Source organism: Lottia gigantea (genome assembly GCF_000327385.1).
Source record: "Lottia gigantea unplaced genomic scaffold LOTGIsca_17, whole genome shotgun sequence".
Taxonomy (NCBI): domain Eukaryota; kingdom Metazoa; phylum Mollusca; class Gastropoda; family Lottiidae; genus Lottia; species Lottia gigantea.
The window spans coordinates 1847683-1873885 of NW_008708133.1; the positions used below are offsets into that span (position 1 = coordinate 1847683).

Sequence of the window (26203 nt, forward strand, 5' to 3'; positions counted from 1 at the left end):
TGTCTTGCGTCCTTTCCTAGGTTTTCGCACTTTCCTAGGTTTAGCTTGCATTACAAAATAAAACAAAAGTTGAAGTCACAATTTTTTTTTCAATATTAGTAAATCAAGTTAGTAGAAAAGATGGAAAAGGTGTAAGAAAATGACTTTCAGGACAAAACAATAACAAAGACAAAGACAGTTCAGATGAGGTATCTTTGATATAAATATTTGAATATATCTCTCAATGGAATACATTTCTTTAATCATTTATAAAATAGATTTCTATATGTATGTAAACTATATTTTTATCAAGTGTAAAAGTTAATAATGAGAGGACACTATTCCTTTATGTCCTTTACCACAGATGGCAACATTTTCACCAGACAAATTTTATCACAAGAAACAGACATCTCAAGTTTATTCTTATTTCAATAAGATGTAAAAATTTGTGAAAATGTTTCAATCAAATGAATATATAGCTTCTACTTAACATTTTATCATGAAAACAATCTATTTCACACAACCACATAACATATCTCTACTGTCTACTTTCCTATATAATTTTCTATAACCAACAAAGTAGCAATCAAATTCCTCCTCTAAAACTACAAATTAACAGGGGTGCACACATAAATATGTTTCAAAAGGAAAGAGGCTGAAATATACTGCTATTTTATGATAACCAATGTCATTTTTTTTTATGTATTAAACCATACACTTTATCTTTTCGCTGCTTGTGGTGTGAAAACTCTGCAATTGGCATCAACATTATTGCTGCAGAAACAATATTATTTTTTCTTCCTTAAAGAATTTTCAGGTTTAAGTGGTTTTGCTGTAGAAGTAAGTACAAATCTAACAACATATTTTTGAAAGCAAAGAACATTCTTTTTAATTGTGTTGAATTTCTCAATTTTGACTAGAGGAACAAAAAAATTGTTTGTTATAGAATCAATTACGCATTGCAAACAATTTTTAAGTCTTACTTCAAGTATTCATAAAGTGAGAATTGGCAAAGATATATCTTTCTGAAACATGTTATCTAATTTGAAAGTAAAATTAAAGATTAAAAAGTATTTCTTTCTGTTCTATCTTATAACAGTGATGATATATTTCTAAAATTATTTATAATGATAGTACATGTCTTTGATGAAATGATTAACAATTTTCAGCAGATACAAATAAAAAAAAAAATCTTCTAGTTAATAATCTGCCATTTTAGTCATTTTATTCCTTTATCATAAATGTTAAACATCAAAATAGTTCATCTTATGTTAAAATATTTCGCCATTACCAATCCTGAATTTTTTGTCGACCACAGCAGACTCTATTCAATACAGAATTCTAACTAGGACATCCAATATCAATACATGATTTATGATCATTTGAGGCAAAAATAATGTTTAAAATAATAAAACACAAAAACTAAGGAAAGATATAGATTAAAACATTTGAGGGATGAACTGATCTTGTTAATCATATAAAGGATGTTAAACACAAAAGGAGTGATTAAATTTGGTTCCTGGTTTATAACTGATATTGTACATATACATGCAGTAATATAATGGTGATTGTGAAGGTTGGATATGTAAATTAACATTGCGCAACATGAGGTTTGGGATAAATTACGTTAAGTTGTGATGCTTGAAGCCTTGAATTATAAGTCAAATTATGTTACAAAGAAGTCTGTTCATTAATCATAATTGTTGTTAATTTTGTATAAGATTATGAAAAAATATAATGAATTTTCTTGATACAGGTATCAGAGTTCGCGCTGACCAAATTCTAGAACTTCAAGCGATCACTAAATGAAGATATCTGTAAAAGGGTAAGCAGGTGATTAATATTAATGGGTGATGTTACTAGCTATGTTTTATACCTGGACCTGTTGTTGTATTTTTAATCTTGGCAGGTTTAGGTACTTCTGTACAAAAGCAACAATCCATACAATGTTAACAAATAATAAGCAATAACTATTATAAGCCATGGATTAAAATATAAATATTCAAGCGTCCTTTCTAAAAGCTAACAGTTTGTTGGTTTCAATACATTATACAGAAAAAGAATGTTTATAATATAATTTCCAATAATTTGGTATTCTGCAGAAATTACTCCAAATTTACTGTCCTCAGAGACTTATGTCAAAAACAAGCCAACAATATTTCAATTACTTTGCAGAATGATTGTGTAAAATCAGAAGTAAATTGAATAGTATGAATCAATATGGTAGATCTAATTATGGGTACCGGTAACTAAATATCTATCTGTCCCCAACAAACTATTAACATTAATGCACTGATTCATGTTTTGCTTTGTCTTATATATCATAAATATTATATCAGCATTAATTTCTCTAACTTTCCTCAAATGAAAGTACAATACCAAAACAAAGAATGGTTTAGAATTCACAGTTTTTGTTTATTAGTATCATAGCAATTTCAACAGTCATATATCAATACAAAAAGACAAACAGTACATTTTTTCTGTTAAAATGTTATATGAAGTAAGAAAATGAAAGAGTTATATGAAATAAGAATTAACTGTCTAATAAATATATGCCAGATATTAGTTTTTGGATGAGATTTTCAATGTGTAAAATTTATAACAAGGCATGTAAAGTATAAATAATCAAGATTTACATGGCTTTCCTTCCAATTGTACACCACAGTAACAGTGCACTAAAGCTTGTGAGTTATTCTCACCAAAGCTTAAACAGCTACTGTTGCCAAAACTGCATCATAGCACTCATAACATGACAAGTACAATTATGTCTTGTAAAAAAATCAGTTGGTGTTAATAAATCATTTCATTGTCAGCATACATTACATAATTCAACTTATGTTAAAACACCATGACATGCTTCTCTTACAGTTTGTTTGATAGAAGATATTCATATCAACTCAAACCATGTACAAAAATTATTTTGTGTTGAATGTTTTGATGAAGATAAGCAAATATTTTGCAACCAACTGACAATGTAAATTATGTACAAGCGCTCTATTATTTTGCTTGAACAGCTGACACCTGGGTCAATATATATTTTAATACCTATCTCTGCAATTAAAAAACTCCTTAATAAAACAAAACCCTTTCATGTATTCTCCAAATGTTAAATGCATGAAGAAGTAAGCACTGATTTTAGTCAAAGAAATAGTAATAAGTACAACTTACTGTAACAAGATTTACCATCTTCACCAAGTTGATATTCAGGTGTACAGGTACAAACAAAACTACCTTTAGTATTAACACAAGCCTGACTACATTGTCCATTATCACGTTGACATTCATCTACATCTATAATATATAATAATATAATACAATATATAATAATATAATACAATATATAATAATATAATATATAATAATATAATACAATATGTAATAATATAATACAATATATAATAATATAATACAAAATATTAATATATAATAATATAATTACATCTGTCATTTGCACAATTTACCTTAGCGTTAAATTTCACATGATTAATTGAGTTGCCAACAGGATTCATAATATCAGACAGGTTTGATATTTATCGTTCAGCAAGACAGAGTGTCATTATCCAATCAGATTCTTTTTTCCTTTAAATTGCATGATCCGCATGTGAATATCAACATAATCGAAAATGACCGGTCAGTGAAACTCTTGACCGGCCTCTTGTCAAAAATAATTGCTGACCAAGACCGTTCGTGTGCCAACAGCCTAAAGGTGTGGGAACATGAACGATCTTGCTCAGAGATTTTTGTCCCCGACCCGAATCTTGAATAAAATCTTGCATGTGCACGGCTTCCACGACAAGATTATTGTGTCAGGATTTATAATATCAAACAAGATAATTGTCTCCATTAGTTTTATCGTCTGCAAGAGAGACCATCATCAAGCAATCAGACAAATTTTCCTTTCAATTGCATGCTTTGCATGTGTTTATCGACAAGGTGGAAAACGACCTACTGGAGATTTTTGTATCCTGTGCCAGTCGTTGAAATTCAAATTGATAACAAAAGTCTTCGACCAAGACCACTCGTGTGCCCGCAGATAGCCTTTGTCTCCCAAAAGTCCAAACCAAGTTACTCACTGTCATTGATATATTTTAAATAGAAGAAGGAATTCAAGAAGTGACCAGTCTACTGTGCCTTACCTTCACAAGTTCTTCTATCACGAGATAATCTATAGCCTTTAAAACATTGACATATAGCTCTTCCTCTATCATTTACACATTTATGTTGACAACCAATATTACCATTACATGGATTAGTCGCTATAAAGTATATGAACCATATACTAAAACAATTATACTTAATCTAATATTTTGGTGCTGTGCTTATATCATGTGATCTGATCTATGGGCAACTCAAGTCTGAAATCAGACTACCTGGTATATCTTAAAATAACACAGCCTGGCCTTTCATTAAGCAACCTCCTACAGCAAGAGGCCAATTTAAAGCATTCTCTTGCACAGATTCAGATGGCTTTCAGATTTACTTGAAATATAAACAGATTCTTATTGCACAATTCATTCTGATATACAGATTCTTATTGTATGATTTGGTTTGATACAATGTTATGATTTGGTGTGATACAATGTTATGATTTGGACTGATATCTATTACTGATATCACCTACTTTCACATGATTTTCCATCACGACCCAAAGTAAAGCCAGACCGACATCGACAATGAAATCTTCCACTATAACCATCAACACAAACATGCTCACATCCACCATTTCTTACACTACAACCACCAGTAGCTGAAAGAAAAAGTTAGGAGTAATTCTTTCAGTATCCTAAATATTGATTAGATACAAACATATTTCAAAGATTCTTTCTCTTAAAGACCCTTGTCCTACTAAATATTCAACATTTATGACACACTTATGTAGATGACTATAATGATAACAAATATTAAGAGAAATTTGACTGAATAATTACCAAATTTTTTTGATATAATACATTCTGAACTTTGATATTTTACTATTAAAAATAACCAACGAACATTGTTTCTAAATAATGAATCATTATTCCTATTACGTGAATAATATGATCTAATATTAGCATGTGAGTTATTAGGTTAACTATTTCTGAACCAAAATTGTAATTATAACAAAAAATACTTTAACAAATGGGTTTATAACTTTTTAAAAATAAGAACAACCATGCGATTATCTCAACTTCAACATCAATGGGAAATTTTTGGGAAATTGTGAAACAAAACAATACATAAACTACAAAAATCTGACAGTGATAGAAAATAAAAAACACAGCAAATTATAACTAGTGATCAGTATTTACAATTCATATTTTACTTTCATTTAACTATGGATGAAGAATCTGATAAAAATGACTTTTGAATATTTTTTTTTTCAATTGAAAAAAAAAAGATTAGAAGAAAACAATATAAACTAAGTACATTAACACTGAAAAGAAACAGAATAAAACTGAAAATAACTGAAAACATAGTATAAAAAAACTGAAAATAAAACATAATATATTAATCAGAACTATTAATGGGTTTAATGAGCGCTTTGCACCACACATTTACATGACGGCTATAGCATAATATGTGATAATTTAAGTTTATACATTTCATACATATAGTAATCTTCAAATGTAATATATGTGTTCATGTTTCAAATTTTAACTTATATCTTTATCATACATGTATTATAATTGTACATGCATTCAATGCTTAAAATTCAACATATTACCAAATAGATACCTTTTGCAAAATATAGAAAAAAGTTTTACCATACATGCCAAACTTTTATAGAAAAAATCATTTTCCAGATGAGTCATGCAGATTAAAACAATTTTTATGCAATTAAATGAACAGCAAAATGAAACAAAAGTGACAAACACATAATGGTGAAAGGAAGTGTAATCAAACTATTTAAACATGGAGTTCAAGAAAGCTGTTTATTTTGACAATTTCAGAAGCAGATATTGGACAAATCTGCTTTGAATTCCTTCTGCTGATCATGGCTGGCATTAGCACAATTCATATGTTTGAATGAAAGAAAAGAGTTATTGTGGATGGGAAGGTTCTGGAACATGTACCACTAACAAGAAAAACAGATTAAATATGGAAGAATTATTCTGATTATTGTCAGAATTTAGCAACTAATGAAGATGATCAAATTTCTGGTTGATCTATGGATGAGTCAGGAAAATCATCAAAAAGTTAGTTAATGTTTAGATATCTCTGGAAAAGGACATAGACACAGATGAAGAACAAAACAGACTAAGACAAATGAGACATAGAGTTTCACCAAAGTTTACCCAGAATCAATGATGAACAGTGGAAGCTAAAATTTCAAACAACATGTGAAATTTTAACTTCAAAACAAAGAAGATAAGACAAATTTCCCAAAATAAACGAAACCATGATGCCAAATGCTAAAATTGAATAAAATGAATTGGTGCTTGGGGTAAAATATGGCACTTCTGAAACAAAAACAAAGAATAACAAGAGATTTCTTTAAATTTGCTCAGTTGGTACACACCTCTGACCAAGATAAAATTGGTCCTTATCTTGTGGACAGCAGATTAAAATGAGGGTTTTTTTACAGGTTCATAAGTTCTCTGTTTTCAAATTTTTACTGCATTCTGTTTTTACTCAATCAAAAATTTAGATTCTCAACATTGAACACATTTCTCAAAGCAAATAAATAGCAAGCTCTTGTGATTTAATGTTAGAATTAACATATGGTGAAATGCAATGGGAGGGGCCAGATATTTCAACTTGATTAGCTTTGTAGTGCAACTCAAAACAAACATAAAATAAGCGTGAACATAATTTTGATGTACTTCTTTTCAGTTTCAAATAAAAATAAACATCCTACCTTTAGCTTGGTTTTTTTAATTACTCTGGTCTATTGGAATGGGTGCATATTTTTTTTTTATATAGTTTAGTACATTTTCTAGTATACATGATAGTGCTTTTTTTTTTTTACATCTGACTTATTTTTCTATTTATTTCATGTCAAAATCTGGTAGTACAGAAATTACTAGGAAAGATACAAGTTCATAAGAAAAGAGATTTAGAAAAAGGACCAAATTCATTTCTACTGACAGATCTGAGTTAAGAAGGATTCTAAGGACAAGAGACCATCCCTATTCCAGAATTAGATTCAGAAAGAACATCAAATTACAGTCATGCCTACTCTATGTTTGCTCAAACCAGTTTCAGTTATACAAAACACTTGAATTTTTAAATTTTGATTTCTTGATATAATCTTTATAATTTAATTTCCAGTTAATATAAATGAATATCTTTGTAAATAAAGTAAGTTTTTGCATTTGACATATTAACTGAGACTGGTTTTCAAACTGGAGCTGTGTGAATAGTGAACAGGGACAAAAGGCTATCTTGTTGAAAGATCCATTTACCCTTTACTTTCATATCAAGGATAGCCAAACGTGGTTTACTTGATATGCGGAATGGTGGACGCAGCACTGGAAAGGAAATAACCAAACATTAATTTGATAAAAAATCTACCTATAATAATCATGGTTAAATGAAGGTAATTTTGTTACTTATTTTATATTTACAATTTAAAAATTGTATTATGCAAATCTAGCAGATGCTAATTTTCTTTCATTTAACTATATCTTCAAGGTTGGGGATGGAACAGTGTACTACAAATATTTAAATTTCAAAAGTCTAAATCTATTTAACTTATTCAATTTTTGAACTTAATCTGATGATTAGGACAAACAATTCAGGGACATGCATTAAGATCTGTGATCTTATGGTAGATTGATGGTAAAATTTGTACCATTGAGATGATTTCCAGTTGGTGCTGAAGTAGTTCTCTCTACATCTTTGATTTCTGGTCCTTCAAGTTCAGAACCATATAAAGGATTTCCATTGTCAGAAACAGGAGTAGGTTTTGGAGTAATAACCCTGGGGGAAGGAGTTGGGTAACCCCCATTTTGAAATTTATACTGCCCATTATCAACAGATTGAACCTTATTATAAGGAGCACTGGTAGGAGGTGTAGGAGCTCTGGTTGGTGCTGCAGTTTGCAGTGGTCTTGGAGCTGGATGTCTGCCATATAAAATTCTACTTCTATCTGATGTAGGATTTTGACCTCTTTGTCTGGTCAAATCAACATCTGTACCAAATCGGGTATTTGATGCTCCATATTGAACTCGATTGTTAGTTGGAATATATTGTGTTTTCATGCCATAATCAACTTGATAATTAGGTTGATTATAATAATTAGGTTGATTGTATGGATATCTAGGTTGATTGTATGGATATCTAGGTTGATTAGCATCAATGATGGAATTTTGATGATTTAAAGGAATACGATTATAATTGTCATGGTATCCTATTCCTGCAGTCAATAACTTGTTCCTGTGTCTACCAAAATAATAGCGGTCTGGTTTATACTGATCAAGGTAACCCCCAGAAAGAGGCTGACTATTATAGCTATATCGATCATTATGATCACCCTCTTTGGTTAAAACTGTTGGCATTGTCTGGAAATTAATCGTTGGATTCTGATCTTCTGAAATTCAAATAGGAATGAAGTATTAAATATCTCAAATACAACAGTTGTACAACATTCACATGTTTATGATAGATTAAATATGATTTAGTAATTAAAATGATATGAATTATCAAAATTTAGTTGAAATAATAATGAAATATCAGTGAGGGATCACCATGATTTAGGAATAAGGAGCACCATTTAATCATATCCTGAAATGTTAAATTTTCTCTGAGGATGAGAGGAAGTATATTTGAATTTCTAAAATGAACCATAAGTAATAGTAAGCTATTGAACTATTTGTTACAAAAACATGATAATGAATGAGACATAACCTACTAACACACTTCTTGTACCTTCGTAAAGACTTCTTATAATGCCAATGACACGATGAGATACCCTTCCATTTGCAAGAAGATTCTAAATACACTAGGAGGATGGGGTCAATAAATATAAGCATTAAGCTACTAGCTAATTTTTTGAATCTGTTATAAATGATTGCAAACAAACTGACAAATTAGAAAGAACCAAATAAATAACTAACACCTAATTGCAAACCAACTCAAATAAAATAAGTAATATAATAACTTATATACAATTCACTTCATGGTAATTGAATAAGTCAATAACAGACTATTATATAGAATGTATAACTTCTCATTTCCTTTCTAACATTTCCAAATCCAGTTAATCACTCTGATATTTCAATTATCAATCAACTCTATCTATTTTCTTTATCGTTCACTTTCAGTATTGAACAAATACCATTTATTTTTTAATTCTTCCATTAGGCAGGTACTTGGAAATTATCACAATTTGTTCACAGTACCTGTTATAAACAATGAATACTTTGGCTTCAAAAGATAGTTGTACTTTATGATTTATATTAATAAATATATGTAGCACTTATCTTGTAGTCTTCAATTAGACAGGCACTTAAAAATTATCACAACTTTTTATAGATACGATTCATAATTTGAATTGCAACAATAATCAATGAATTTTCATAGAGCATTTACAACAATAGAACCAATTCCTTTTCAGTATGCAATATGAAGGTATATATTTTTTTGTTATCAAAATTAGTCTGTAATACTGTGTTTAGCAGACATTAACTGGTCATCTAACAACAAGCCTATTCAAACGTCTTGACTGCTAAACACAAGGTATTCTATAACTAAAGTTCTTGATATTTGGAACAGGAAATAGGTTTAATATATAGTATTAATAATCCAAAACCTCATTTTATTGGGGATCAGATCATTCTTATAATTTGTTGTTTTGATTGCATTGACATAGTCTTTGTAAGGTTCCTAATTGGCTGAAAAAGTATTGTATCGCTTTCTAAATGATACAAATGACAGCTTTACAGCAGAAAATAAAGTTGAAGTAGCCTAAGTATTGTAGATGTTTAATTAGTTGATATTGATTAGTATTATAACTTGATTTTATACACCCCTTGTTCATTAATAAATCTATTTATTGCATTATTTTTACCTTCTCTTCTAGAACATGATCAAATTGCTTTTATTTACAAATAATGGCCACAGTGATATTTTCAACAATATCTTAACAGATCAACTGATACTAATGTCAATGTCTTTGATTGATTCATGTAGCTTACAAACTATAGTTATCCCCCTCCCTCAAAGTGTTTTACATATCAGGAGAATAAATACCAGGAATAATTCAATACAGTTCTTTTATCTGAAATTAACTAAGTATTTACTTTGTTCCAGATATATATCAGTTTTTATAAATAGATTTAGAAAAAAAAACTATTATTATAAGTTGAATTAAGTATAATCAAAAGCTATACAATAAACCTTCGTTTATTTAAATACTGGTTACTACACATCTAACCATATCCAGTATATCCAGTGCCATAATTAGAGTCTTTTTCTTTGAGACAAAAACGTCAGCAATGTCTGTCATTGCAATGATTTTGTTAGAAACCACCATCACTGTTAATATCAAATAGTTGATTCTCATTTATATTTGAATTCTTAAATAAATTTTTTTGGGGTCAAATTCGGCATGAGGCATTTGTCTTGATGTATTTAGATTTTATGAAATACACACTGCATATCAATTAAAATCAAAATGTCATTTAGCAGATATTTCTCAGAAATTGAATCAATAAAATGTGCAAATGTAAATAATTGTATATGGAAAATCAATATGTATGATTATATCATTATTACAATTATAAAGTGATTCATTTAGTTTTAATGATAGAGTCAATATATCAACACCTTTATCTAATGACACATATTGATCATTCCTGATTTCTTATAATATATCTCATACTACTTGATATACCATTTTACATCATAATTCATGGTAATAGGAACAAATAGAACTATGTAGACAATGTTATCAGGGCTTCTAATACCAGTACCTTTATCACATATATAGTGGCAATAGTATCAGCACATTTCTATTTCCTCCGCTAGAGATTTTCCAGATTTCAATCTGCATGAATTTTATGGCTGAGTAAAAGAATCAAAATAATCTATTATCACTTTGATTTGAAAATTTGGATTATCGATCATCAAGTTTCATAATCGATTAAACGTCAAAGTTACATTCTAACCCTGTAGTGGTAATTTCCTTTACTGAGTTTCCCCTTCAGCACATAACTTATAAACAATAAACTATAATTTCTAATCAAGTAATGAATATTCATATTATACTTTTAAGACACAAATATAACCCATGGAATCTCCCACAAACACCAGTCCCTACTAAATACCTCTTGATTTCCATAGAATCAATATCAAGGTTACAAATCCTGTATTATTTAAAGATCAAAGATTTAAAATATTGCCATTTTTAAACAACCATTAGTACCAAAAGTGAGAAAAATAAAAGGAAAACTATGGACCTGCTTCAAATACCCAAAATTAAACGGTGATCCAAATTTTGTTGGATCAAATAAACACCTCTTATCTATAAAGAAATTTTCACATAAACAAAATCCATGAATAATCTGTTTTGCCTACTTATCATTTAACACAACAATGCAAGAACAAAACAAGATATTATAAGCATTTTCATATCATAAAGTTGGGAAATTAACTTAATATTTACTATTAACAATTAAAAAAAGTAATTTGTGGCACAAAATCTAACTTAAATATTAATATTCTACTATATTTATCTACAGAGCAACTATATTAGCCTATACATAGCAAACTTTAAAAAAATATCTGAAAAAGAAAAAGCTTGTGTAGACTCCATGTGTGTGGAATAAGGGTGAAACTACTAAATAATAAAATAGTGAAAAAATGAAAAGGGTAAAATTGTCCTTAATATATTACCATCTTTTGGTTCTTTTTCTGTTGTATTAGAATCTATGAATGAAAAAATTTATTGTGGTTCAACTTGTCTACAACAACTATAAGTGTTGCCTCGAGCAGTGCAATTTCTAATCAAGAGGGGCACTTATTCAATCAGCTCATGAAACACTACCATATTACAGAAGAAATTCTACTTTAGATTTATAAAATAAAATTGAATTGAATTTAGGGCAATCTATTTTTTCCTATCCTCAAAATATGATTCGTATTATTTGATATCAAGATACTTAAATATACTATATAAATTTGATATAAAGTATTATTTTCTAGATATTCAAACCAATCTCTAAGAGTTGGAAGAAGAATTTGCACACCTTGGCATTTGAGATCAGATATAATGGAGTTCTAAGTTGAACCTTTCTTGAATAAAATCATTGTATAAGGTAGACACAACAATGTATAATAATACCAATTACTAATAAATACTGTAAAATAAAGCACTTTAATTTCCTTCTTATTTCCTATGATTTAATACAATCAGACATTCAAATAGCTAGTATAGTGCTAGAGAATGTAAAATATGTAAATTGTCAGAGAAAGAATTGTAATTTGAGCAGTATAGTGATATGATATATGAGGTATACAATCTTTATTATCAAGAAATCTCTTGAAATATGGCAGATTTACATATTTCTTTCTTTAACCCGGTTAAGTTTGACACATTTTCTTTCTTACAAAGTCTCACAGTTTTAAAATTCAAATCTTAGTAATTTCAAAAGAGATTTACATTCATTACCTTTGTGAAATGTTTTAGTATGTCATTAGTAAACATTTGAAGCTGACTACTGCTTCTAATGATGAGCTGTTCACTCTTGTGTAGCCATTTAAAGGTTCTGTATCTTTAAAGGAGATGCAATGAAGTATTTATGATCATTGAATTGAAGACCTAAAGCCAAGACAGACAATAACTACTTGCTTAACCACTTTGAAGTTTAGTCACAATCTTTACATACCTATACATGTCCTACCATCTGCATGTAACCTTTGACCTTTTGGGCATTCACAACTGAAGCCACCATCTGTATTAAGGCATTTATGTTGACATCCACCATTATGATCTCTACATTCATCAATATCTATTAACAAATTGCATACTAGTTGTGTAAAGTGTATTTTATTAAATAAGTAAAGTATAAAGTCAAACCTACTGAATGCTTAAGCTTTGATACTTTTGCAACCAAAATGGACTGGTCTTGATTGTTTAAATGGTACCAGTTTCATTATGGACTGGTATTAACTACTTAGCTAGGACACGCTTGGAAAACATTTACTTTTAGTTGCAAATAACACATCAGATTTTAATGTCCTGTATTGAATAATCATTTTTGGTTCTTTGTTAAAAAAAAAAGATAGCTTGCTATGCAAGATAACATACGCCCACTGGCAGCGGTCAGAAATGATAAAACTTTAGTGACTAAAGTACGAATTTTCTCATATTGAAGAAATTATTCATGCTGAATAATTCCACAAAATTTTTTAAAATCAATATCAATAACCCAAATACAACAAACAATTAAATCACACAGCTCTAATCAAGGGCAAAAAACAACTTTTGACGCATGTTTACAAAGTCAAGGGCAATAACTCAAAAAATGTTCATCAAAAATATCCCTTGTTAGAACTTGTCCGAGATCTTATCAATTCGAATGATCACACCAAGTTTCATCAAAATCAGTTGAAAACTGTAGCTTCTATTGTGCTCACAAACAAATTTTGACGCGTTTTTACAAAGTCAAGGGCAATAACTCAAAAACCGTTCATCAAAAATGCATCAAGTTAGAACTTGTCTGAGATCTTATCAATTCCAATGATCACATCATGTTTCATCAGAATCTGTTGAAAACTGTAGCTTCAATCCTGCTCACGAACTATTTTTAACAAATTTTGACGCGTTTTTACAAAGTCAAGGGCAATAACTCAAAAACCGTTCATCAAAAATGCATCAAGTTAGAACTTGTCTGTGATCTTATCAATTCCAATGATCACATCATGTTTCATCAGAATCTGTTGAAAACTGTAGCTTCAATCCTGCTCACGAACTATTTTTAACAAATTTTGACGCCTTTTAACAAAGTCAAGGGCAATAACTCAAAAACTGTTCATCGAAAATGCGTCAAATTAAAACTCGTCCGAGATCTTATCAATTCCAATGATCACACCAAGTTTCATCAGAATCGGTTGAAAACTGTAGCTTCAATCCTGCTCACGAACTATTTTTAACAAATTTCGACGCGTTTTAATAAAGTCAAGGCCAATAACTCAAAAACCATTTATCGAAAATCCGTCAAGTTAGAACTTGTCAGAGATCTTATCAATTCCAATGATCACACCAAGTTTCATCAGAATCGGATGAAAACTGTAGCTTCAATCCTGCTCACGAACAATTTTTAACAAATTTCAAGGCGTTCTAAGTCAAGGGCAATATCTCAAAAACCGTTCATCGAAAATAGATCAAATTCGAACTTGACCGAGATCTTATCAATCTAAAGCATCACACCAAGTTTTATCAAAATCAGATGAAAACTGTAGTCTCTATAGTGCTCACAAGAAATGTTGACTGACGGACCAACGGACCGGTGTGACGACAATATACGACCACATATTTATGTGGGCGTATAAAAACGCATCTTAAAATAAACACCTTCATTTAGATTCAGACATACTTAATTTAAAGTTGGAACACCTGCGATTTATCACTTGGCAAAGCATAACATTCTAATGTAATGCATTAATTTAAATCTCCTTAGATTAATCAATTCTTTAGAATGTATCTAAAACCTCTAGGATAGGTGAGAATCTAATGCAACTTGTGGTTTCTGGGAGCACATCAGAACCATGGGTTTTTCTTGATGTTTCCAGGAGTTGCTCATGTCTATTTTCTTGCAAATTATGAAAATTTTCAGATATAAACAGTTCAAACAAAATAGATCATTTGGACATGGCAGGGAAGTTTTGGTGCTTTAATAAGCTTTAAATCACTAGTTGGTACACCTGGTGTTATGTCCCTAAGCCTTACCTGTACATCTTCTACCATCAGCAGCTAATTCAAAACCTTGTGGGCATTTACATTTAAAAGAACCAATAGAATTACAGCATTCTCGTTCACAGCCTCCATTATTGATACCACATTCATTAACATCTACAATATATAATCATAACATATATATAAGATAGCTTGCGAGGCAAGGTAACATACGCCCACTGGCAGCTGTCAGAAATGATAAAACAGTCTATAGTGACTAAAGTAGGAATCTTCTCATATTGAAGAAAATTTATTAGTTTGAATTCAATTACATATATATATGCCAGTTATTTATGATGAATAATTCCACAAAATTTTTTAAAATCAATATGAATAACCCAAATACAACAAATAATTAAATCACAGAGCTCTAATCAAGGGCAAAAACAACTTTTGACGCGTATTTACAAAGTCAAGGGCAATAACTCAAAAAAAGTTCATCAAAAATATCTCAAGTTAGAACTTGTCCGAGATCTTATCAATTCAAATGATCACACCAAGTTTCATCATAATCGGTTGAAAACTGTAGCTTCTATTGTGCTCACAAACAAATTTTGACAAGTTTTTCATAAGTCAAGGGCAATAACTCAAAACCGTTAATCGAAAATGCGTCAAGTTAGAACTTGTCCGAGATCTTATCAATTCCATTGATCACACCAATTTTCATCAAAATCAGTTGAAAACTGTAGCTTCTATTGTGCTCACAAACAAATTTTGAAGCGTTTTACAAAGTCAAGGGCAATAACTCTGAAAACGTTCATTGAAAATGCCTTAATTTAGAACTTGTCCGAGATCTTATCAATTCCAATGATCATAACAAGCTTGATCAAATTTGGTTGAAACTGTAGCTTCTACAGAGCTCACAAACATATTTTGACACGTTTTTACAAAGTCAAGGGCAGTAACTCAAAAACCATTCAGCAAAAATGCGTCAAGTTAAAACTTGTCCGAGATCTTATCAATTTCAATGATCTCACCAAGTTTCATCAGAATCGGTTGAAAACTTAGCTTCTATTGTGCTCAAGAACAAACTTTGACACTGTTTAACAAATTCAAGGGCAATAACTCAAAAACCATTCATCGAAAATGCTTCAAGTTAGAACTTGTACGAGATCTTATCAATTCCAATGATCACACCAAGTTTCATCAGAATCGGTTGAAAACTGTAGCTTCAATCCTGCTCACAAACTATTTTTAACAAATTTTGACGCGTTTTAACACAGTCAAGGGCAATAACCCAAAAACCATTCATCGAAAATGCATTAAGTTAGAATTTATCCGAGATCTTATCAATTCCAATGATCACACCAAGTTTCATCAGAATCGGTTGAAAACTAGCTTCAATCCTGCTCACGAACTATTTTAAACATATTTCGACGCGTTTTAACAAAGTCAAGGGCAATAACTCAAAAACCATACATTGAAAATGCGTCAAATTAGAACTTGTCCGAGATCTTATCAATTCCAATGATCACACCAAGTTTCATCAGAATCGGATGAAAACTGTAGCTTCAATCCTGCTCACGAACAATTTTTAACAAATTTCAAGGCGTTCTATGTCAAGGTCAATATCTCAAAAACCGTTCATCGAAAATATGTCAAATTCGAACATGACCGAGATCTTATCAATCTAAAGCATCACACCAAGTTTTATCAAAATCAGATAAAAACTGTAGTCTCTATAGTGCTCACAAGAAATGTTGACGGATGGACCGACGGACAGGGGCAACGACAATATACGACCACATATTCATGTGGGCGTATAATAATCAAATCCTCATTCCTGTTCAATGAGTACTCAGCTCCCATATCCTTATTCAAAATATTAGGATATTTCTTCCAATTTCCAAACCTGCTGTCCAAAAAATTAACTTTACATAAAACATATGTTCGCAGCAAAATGTGAAGTCTTGGTCCAAAAAGAACATATTTTAAATTACACTGCTCAGTGGGCATGTAACACATTTAAAGAGGTCAATATGTACTTTACAGGGATGATTTCTGAAAACAGAAGTAACTTAAACAGCAAAATGCAAAGTAAGCCAAATGATTTATTTAATTTTTGCAAAATTAACATACATCTTCATAAAATAAATTGAAATGACAAATAAATGTTTTGTCTTGCTACAAAGAATTTTGTCATCTTCGAAATGATTTGGCATCAATGCTTTTTAACATTTTCAAGCCAAAAATATCAAAAGAAAATACATGATAAAATTAAAATGTGTAAGCAAGTTCTAAGGTAATTTATACATGGGACAAGTTCCAAAATATATAATGATGATGAATTGGCATTCATCTCAAAACCTCATCAGCCTTTCCCTGATGCAAAATGTCTCACAAATCTGTCATATATAGTAGTCTGTAGATTGAGCTTGTGAAAAGAGCAAAACAAATGGAATAACCTCTTCTGAATTATTAGACACTAGGAGTTTTTTGAATTTCAGTGAATAATGTATCATACTGAAGAAAGATTGAGTTCTTCAATAACAAACATTTGATTAGATCATGAATCATGAGCTTAATTAATTCATGTTACTGTCTGTAAATACCAGTAGAATATATTGAATGTGTAAATATGAGGTGGAGATACATTACCAAGGCAACATTAATTTCTATCTCTTATTGGAAATAAATATTATAGTTAGTATTATCTTAAAGTATGGATACTTTCAGTTCCTGAAAATTTCAGTTACTGCCAGACTCAAATAAAGATAATTTACAAATCAGTTTCAAAAGAGAGCTCACAATCATTAGTTTCTTCAGTGTAGTGTATTTAATGTAAAAAAATGTCACATGAAAAATATAGTAACAGATGTCTGATCAATGACTATTGAAAAAAAAAAGATGAAACAAAAATAGCATCTTGCATGTTTTAGAATAATTCAAGAGACACTTCTACTGAACACAATAAAAAAAACCACTGTTGGGAAACAGACAATAAAAGCCTGAATATGTGAAAATATATATCCAATCTACTTGCTGACTGATTTCTGAACAACGGTCTGTATGTTATGAGGTGGTTGTTGGTTAATATTAAATAAATATTAGCTGTTCCATTAGACAGTCATCAGTTATTGATAGAATGTCAACATGAGGGGTAGAGACAGGGAGTAATCTGTGTTAAAATAATATATATCAATAGTCTATAGGGAGACACTATTATTAATTGAATATCAATTAAATTCCAACCAAATATTTATTTACTGAATAACATTTAAGGATTAGTATCCTGAAGGTTTTTATAGAGCTGTCTGAGAGAGAGTTACCCTGACAATATCCTGATACTTCACAAAGACGCAACAACATAAAAACTTCACGTATAATCTTCAGAAAGAGTTTCATTTGGATTTTCATTTTAATGAGCTAATTAAGTCAGAATTAATAAGGTTCCAGTTGACATACAATCTTTGCCTCTGTTTAATAAAAATTAAGTCAGTTTTAATAACACCAATTCGATTAAAAAATCTCCAAATGTGAGGTATGTTAGGTATTATAATCAGATTTCTGGTAGACATGTTAGATAAAATCATGGTGTTGCCTTAACAACTTCACAAGTAGCGGATAAAATAAGATTCTAGAACAACTTGACATGAAAAAACTTGGCAACTTAAACTCTGTATGCTTCCTGAGCTTTATGATGTAATGCATAAAAGCTTCATTAATTGAAACATATAGCTGCAATTTAATGCACACATACCAAATCTTCTAAGAAATTTGACTGTTTTTCAACATTCAATTCTGTATTATCAATTTAAAATATAATGATATAAGCATTCTCTATAATTTTCTATAGATTGAAATTTTTCAAAGCTAATGTACCAAATGATTTTAAAAGGTATTGCATGTAATATCTGTTGAAATCAGGCTTTGGGGTGAATAAGTATGTTACATATTAAAAGAAACCTATCTTAACTGAAATTTCTCAAAACAAACTTTCTGCCAAAGACTACACTGTTAAACTTACATATACAGTGAAATTCCTCTATAAACCGGCACATCTCTAAACTGCAATCTGGCATCGAAATCGTGTCCAAAAAAGTTAATCTATAGTTAATTAGACTCTCTAAACTGGCACCTTAATTAATTCACATATTAATTGACGTTAATCCTTTGACAACTTAAAGATAAATATCAATAAATGTGACTCATTATCAAAGGAAACGATTAATCACTAACCAGCATTTCCCAAGCTGAAATTTGCGTTAAATTAGTTTTCTCGAAAGTTTAAATCATTATCATGAAACGACCTAGCAAACATTAATGTGTCATGCAAAGGGAATTAAGATTGAAGTAACAAATTGTTAGTTATTATAATGACATTGCGCTGTGTCCAGTTAACATTATACAGAGCAATGTCCAGTTAACATTATACAGAGCAATGTCCAGTTAACATTCTACAGAGCAATGTCCAGTTAACATTATACAGAGCAATAACTACAGATAATGGATTAAGTCATAGAGGGATGTAACTCTGTTATATTGCCACTTAAAACTGGTCCGACAGCCTGTTGGTTTAGAGGGGTTTCCCTGTACTTGGTGTATGTCCTATTTTTACATTTTGGGCCTGTCAAACTTTCATCACTTACATGGGAGGCTGGGATACTCTATTTCAGGCCAACCTGAACACTAATTGAACAGGTTTCTTTGAAAAGAAAAGGCTTTTATTATTTAATATAATCATATTTGTTACAATAGGTGTTAAGTGAAATCACCTATTTTTCTGCACAAAGGGAGCAATATTTCAAATTCTCTGAATACTTAATTAGAAATAAAGATTCGACAGATAGAGTATCATGTAGGGAAATGAAATTCTTACATTAGACATTTTTGTTGCGTGCTCATTTCTTATCATAATTTATTTTCAGTGAAACTGGCAAAAAACAAAAAGTGATTTCACAACCGAACATTAATGACCACAAGAGTATTATAAAAATGTATGCATGGTGAATCAGAAATTCCTGTATGTAAGACAACCTGACATGTCAGACCAATAACATGTTGATTATAATTAGTTGTTAATATAATTAAGATATCCTATTAATTAACAAGTGTGGGAGAATAAACACATAGAACATACATAAACTTGATTATCACTTTTAAAGAACCTAACCACACAGGAAAGATTTATTCAAAATTTTCCATCTTTGCATTTTCCTGTAGTTGATACTTACACACTGTCCCAAAATATTAAGCCTTTCGATTGAGATCAGAGAGGGCTGACACAAAAATAGAAAAGGTCAGGTCACGATCTCCTGTTAATACAAGCATTGAATATATCAATTTGTGGTGATCAATTGTCCTATTTGGTTTGACTGTGGAATTGAACCTGCTGTAGAAATGATGAACATCTTTAATCTGTTACAACATATTTCCCATTATCAGTCAACCTTAAGGACCAAATATAGATTTCTCTTTCACCTACATCAAACTAATTATAAAACAAAAACAATCTTTGTTTACAAACACAATTTTCAAATTATCTTGACATCTTAGTTAACAAGTGAAAATAATCCAGCGATTACACCTTATATTTAGAATCTAATATGTTGTGCCAAAACATTGCCAAAATTATATTATTTTTTAATCTACACTTAAAAATCATTATGTGAACTAACAACACAATTGATTACAAATGCTTAGTTGTTGAGTCATGACCATTATTAACAGCTGCAGCTTACAACCTAACACAATTTGTAATGATATTGTAATTGTAATAATATTGTTGTGGGACTTTGCTTTCATTGCAGGGCGTTCATAAGCGAACGCCCTGCTTTGTTTTCGTAACGATTATTTTTTTTTTCGTCAGCTAGGGAGCTTATTTCTCGGAACCAGACATAGGTACGACAAAACGGACTTCATGACGTTTTCTAACTCGTGGCTATTCACGTATTAAATGTAAAACGAAAATGTTCTGCGCAACCGGAAGTGAGATAGCAAAAAACCGGAAATGGACTGTAGAGGGCGTATTTATCGTTCGATTTTTCTCGTGTTTCCTTTATTATAATTCTTAGTACAAAGGACATATGATAGCAGTTGAAAATATTCGATTTTTTCCCAAAATTCGTTCGATACTTTTTTTTTTTCGAAATTAATCGAAAAATGCTATTTCGGTTGCTTTTTGACGGATCGATTTGAAATTTTTATGACGTAGACCGTCGGTATGGGCAAATAATTCTGCATAGTCAAAAAATGTTTATCACTTCCGGTTTCGATATTAGTACTTCCGGTGGCACCCCTTCCGGTGAAATTGAGTTATGTCAGAAATGACATATGCATAAGCTTAGTGTCACTAATACAAAGTGTTACAACTAAAAAAATTCGTACCGGATGTAACATATAGGTCGCCATATTGGTTTGCCTCAATATGCAAAACTTGCTATTTTGGAGCTATTTATTATCCGATTTGAACAATTTTGGTGCCAAATGATAGAATTAACGTTTATCTAAAACTTGTTGAGGACAGAATTTTGATTTTCGGTTTTGCCTTTTTTGTACGACCGGATATTATTTTTCAAAGTTTGAAGGCGTATATCTCATGACCTTGACATTTGGTGACCTTCATATTTACTATGATGATAATTTGTGACCTTGAATATTTGATGACTATTTGACCTATGGGGTCAGAAAACTATTTTCGATTTTATATGGGTTTAAAAATGATCCATTTTGAACCTTTGCAGTGCTGTATCTCGTAGCCTAATAGTGATATAGCAATAATTCTTTAGAATTCATAATGCTTAGATTCTGAGCTTTCCAGTGATATACAACATGTCTATGAAACATGCATATTTAAAAATTCTATTCGTTTAACATTGTGGTATCAAATTTAAGTTGGTTAATGAGATGTCAGTATAGATAAAATTCCTGAGTTTGACATGTCCGTTAAAGTACCATTCTCCCCAATTTCTATCAGAAAGTTCGTCAACTCCAGGCACTTTTGGATATTTGCATTTAGAGATGCAGAAAAGTATTTACATCCATGAAATTGCAATAGACCAACTTCGTATGTACCCGAATGTCGTAACACGCCCTGCATCAGTACTGTTATTAGTACAGTTCTAGTTTTTTTTGCTTTTTGTCTGATTAATCTGAAAAAAATTGAGCAAAGACAGTTTAAGAATGTAAACAAAATGGTACAGTCAAATTTTCAATTTCACTTCCGGTTTAAACAGGAAAACGATGTTCACTTCCGGTTGAATATCTTCCGGTGTAATTTGTATAGGACAAAAAATTTTATGCTGATAGGTAGACAAAGTTATGACAAAAAAACGAAGAAAAAAAAATCCGGAACAAACGTGAAACTTTGGCCGCCATTTTGATTTTTCTGAAATGATTCGATTTTTATTCAGACATAATGGCTCATCCGATTTAAATGATTTTGGTGTCAAATGAAAGAAGATACAAAAAAAAACATGATATTAGGAAGCCGTTTTTCGATTCTCAATTTTGCTTTTTTGCAACATCCGGTTGAATTTTTTCAAAGTTTGAAGGGTCATATCTCGTGATCTTGAACTTTGATGACCTTGACCTGCATAAGGTCAAAGGTCGTTGACCTTAGCTATCAGTTAATACTTTGACATTTGACCTCCTACATGTACTTCCGGTTTTATAGCTGTCCGAAAACAGCCAAATTCGCAACTTTGGACTGCTCTAGCACGTGACCTAATTAACCTAGGTTAATTTTTTCGGATTCTTAATGTGCTTTTCTTGCTCTTTCAAGTGATTTATAACAATCGTTTTTTAAAGCAAAATTGAAATTCGTGAATTTTTCAAATTTGAGTTTTTTTTTACAATATTTCTGTTTCTTTGAGCTTGTTATGTATATATCTTATGACCTATTTTATGTAGAACATTGCAACTTGGAACACAACAAGACAATTTGAATATAAAGTAACCTATGACAAAAAAGTTGAGGTGGGCGTGGCACATCCGGGTTGAATTACTAATTGTTTACATTTTGGGAAAGGGGCATAACTCGCATAGGATACATTTGTTCAAAAAGGAACTTTGCACACAATTACCTCATTATTTTGGCCAGTTTGTGTTAATAGGTCAATTGTTTCAGCTTTATATTTCCAAAAAAGGAACGGGTTTTGAAATTTCTATATTTTCAATTTTCTATTTTGATCTTTATTGACCTATATCTTTTGACCTGTATGATGTAAAAGCTTTAAATTTGGAACACAACATAACATTCAGAATATCAATTAACCTATGCAAAAGAAATTGAGGTGGGCGTAGCACATCCGGGTTAAATTACTCATTATTGACAATTTTGGCAAGGGACATAACTCGCAACGTATACATTTGTTCAAAATGGAACTTTGCATACAATTACTTCATCCGTTGAGCCACGTTGTCTTAGAAGTTCCATTGTTTCAGCTTTATAGTTCAAAAAAAGAAACAGGTTTTGAAAATTATAAATTTTCGACCTTGACCTTTTTTGACCCTGATTTTTGTAGGATCAAAGGTCATTCACATTGGCTATATATTTATACTTTTATATTTGCTGTCCTATCTCAACTTCCGGTTTTATAGCCGTATATATTTAAAAATTTTAATGACTTGTATCTAGTAACCTTGACCTTTGTTGACCGTCTCCCTTTCAATGTCAAATGTCATTGACCTTGGCTATATTCTGATACTTTAATTTGTGAGGTCTGTCTACTTCCGTTATAACAATCTTCCAAAGAATTCTTCTTTACTTTAGACTGCTCTTGCGCGTGATGTAATTATCGTAGAAGGTTGATTTTTTCTGAGTCTTTTGCATTTTGCTACATTTGCAAAGTCCCACTCTGTGCCACGTGTGGCTCTAGTATTGTATTTGTAATGATATTGTAATTGTAATAATATTGTATTGTATTTGTAATGATATTGTATTTGTAATGATATTGTATTTGTAATGATTTTTCAATAATTTCATTATAAAAGGTTTCAAGGAAATTTTAAGTTTTCATTTCACAAATAAATATCATTGTAAATAGTACGTTTTGTGTTTCAACCAATCCTGTGGTGTGTGGTTATTTTCTGCATACTATTAATAAAACAACATCCGGGTCATTCTTCGAAAAACCCGCCAAGGCTGTTAAACACTTGTTGTAATTTTGCAGTTTTTAAACTACCCCCCACCTCCCCTTGCCTCCCTCCTCTTTTTTACTTCTAATAATTTTGATTCAATTTGTTTCTATAAATGTTTTAGTGAATTTGAATCCTGTTGGGCGTATTTTATCATTATTGTGTTTAGTCCAACAGGAATATGAGCATTATTAGATATTTGAGTTGTTTTATGTAGTGTAAGTTTTACACCAATATTTTGTATTTCTCATATTCTTGTGGTCATGCAAAATGAATGACATTTGACACCATCAAATTGTTCTGATATGTTTGACGGATGTGGGGAGTTGGGTGGAGGACACAATGAGGATACATAATCATAAGCAAGAAACAAAGTAATATCCAGTCTAGTAGAGAAAGTAAGGATTACCCGGAAATCTAAATAATAACTTTGGATATCTTATAAACAAAAATTGCATAGATTTGATCAGATATTTGTCCAATGTTAAACTCATTATCACATAACAATGCCTTAAACTGATGGCTTTTTTTTGTAGTTCCTTACATTTAGCTATGGAATGACATGTTTTTGAGAGAGATGTTCTGGAATCTTTCAAGTAGTTAAAAAAAACAATGTACAGGTAATTCTGTGGTAATTAACAAAATCTTAACATTGATGATCTCACACAGTAGACAATAATAGCAGATGTTCTTAGGTCAAGGACACACTAATTACCTCAATTCAATTCAGCATTTCAAGAGAAAAGTTTAGTTTCTTCAAAATGTTGATGCTTCCAAATGCCAGAATATAGGGTTACAATTTCTACAGCTTCTTAGATCTTATAGAAGTCAGTCAGGAATAACAGATATCTAAACAGGGTTTTCTTGTAATTTTCACCAGGTATAGCATCACAGACTCATGGGTCAGAAATATCTACCTCTATTCAAGCCTCTCATACCTATTTTGAAAATTGTAGGCTGATGTAGAGCTATTTTCCATGCCTCCTAAGGTGTGGGGGTTTTAAACATATTTATTTAAATCAAAACTGCCAAATCCAGATATATAAGGATATTTCTGTTGTTCATTCATACCATCATAATTACCCTACAGCATTTATGTCATATCTGTGGTTTCATCAAACATTTTTTTATAAAAAAAATGATCTCTCATCAACCATTTAAAACTGAGTACACAGTCAAAGGTTCCAGGGTCTAACAAAACAAAAGTTACAGTGATGCCCAACACAAATTTACAGCATTGCAAGGTAATTTAATATTATGTTTGAAAAATATATCTTCAGAGGTGTGCAAAATCCCAATAAACAGAGCCTACTTTTACTGACTGAATAATTGTCAAAATATCTATCAGAGGCTGGAATATTGGACTATTATTATATCAAAACTGATCTCAATAATTTAGGATCTTTCATTATCTCAGTCTTCTTTGTTGAATATTAAATTCAAAATGTTATTACACTTGTAGAATGAAAGAATACCTATCGCATTCCTTCTAATTTTAGTAATATTCAAGATAAGACAATAATATCACAGAGACAACTACAGTACGTAATTGACCCCTACACTAACAACAGAACCATGATTTAAATTGGACTAATTTCTTTTAAGTAGGTTAGATAAATACTTCTTATATTCCAAAAAAAGTAATCCCTGAAGAACAAGTTTAAAGAAATCTAAAAGATAAAACAGGTATAAATTTTCAATTAAACTCAGTAATACCAGAAATTATTTTATGACTTTTATCTTTACTAATACACACCTTATTTTTCTTGAGAAGATAAATTCAAACAATCATTTTTTTCTTATAAATTCATGTATCTTTTATATTCATTTGTATATTATGCAAAGCGAGAAAATTTCTTTAAGATTATATATACCTATATCATTTAAAGTACAGCAACAACTATAAATATACATATAAAATATCACTGGAGATATCTTTCTTTTTACAATATAATAATACAGGTAATGTCACTGATCAAAGTACAGTGTTTTCTGTGATATCCAACATCTGAGTATTCTGACATTGCCTTTAGATCAAAAGGTATTGGTACTCGTATCATACAATACACTGTATAGAACAGAAATATATGCAACTTGTTTTACGGTCTCAGATCAAATGGTCTTAAACGGAGGCAAGCTCACACTTTCATTTCTTTTTTTTTTGTGAGATTATCCTTAATTTACAGAGATTTACCATTACAAAATGAGACAGAGATCTTTACATTATAAGTATTCCAGATTTGTACTTTTAAGATTTTTTCTTCTATA

At 30.6% G+C, this 26203-nt stretch overlaps 2 protein-coding genes across 2 annotated transcripts in view; both read right to left on the minus strand.

Moving 5' to 3' along the window:
* The window catches only part of LOTGIDRAFT_231078 (hypothetical protein), a gene marked incomplete at its 5' end in the record, with an annotated part of 32540 nt that extends 24081 nt beyond the window's left edge, over positions 1 to 8459 (minus strand). The window contains 5 exons of the mRNA XM_009051690.1: positions 3148 to 3270; positions 4116 to 4235; positions 4601 to 4726; positions 7365 to 7430; positions 7754 to 8459. Of these exons, the coding sequence (XP_009049938.1) occupies positions 3148 to 3270; positions 4116 to 4235; positions 4601 to 4726; positions 7365 to 7430; positions 7754 to 8459 (1141 nt within the window). The remainder of the gene's footprint in view (positions 1 to 3147; positions 3271 to 4115; positions 4236 to 4600; positions 4727 to 7364; positions 7431 to 7753) is intronic.
* Positions 8460 to 12585: 4126 nt separating this feature from the next.
* The window catches only part of LOTGIDRAFT_158536 (hypothetical protein), a gene marked incomplete at both ends in the record, with an annotated part of 27231 nt that continues 13613 nt past the window's right edge, over positions 12586 to 26203 (minus strand). The window contains 3 exons of the mRNA XM_009051691.1: positions 12586 to 12674; positions 12789 to 12911; positions 14852 to 14974. Coding sequence (XP_009049939.1) covers positions 12586 to 12674; positions 12789 to 12911; positions 14852 to 14974 — 335 coding nt within the window. The remainder of the gene's footprint in view (positions 12675 to 12788; positions 12912 to 14851; positions 14975 to 26203) is intronic.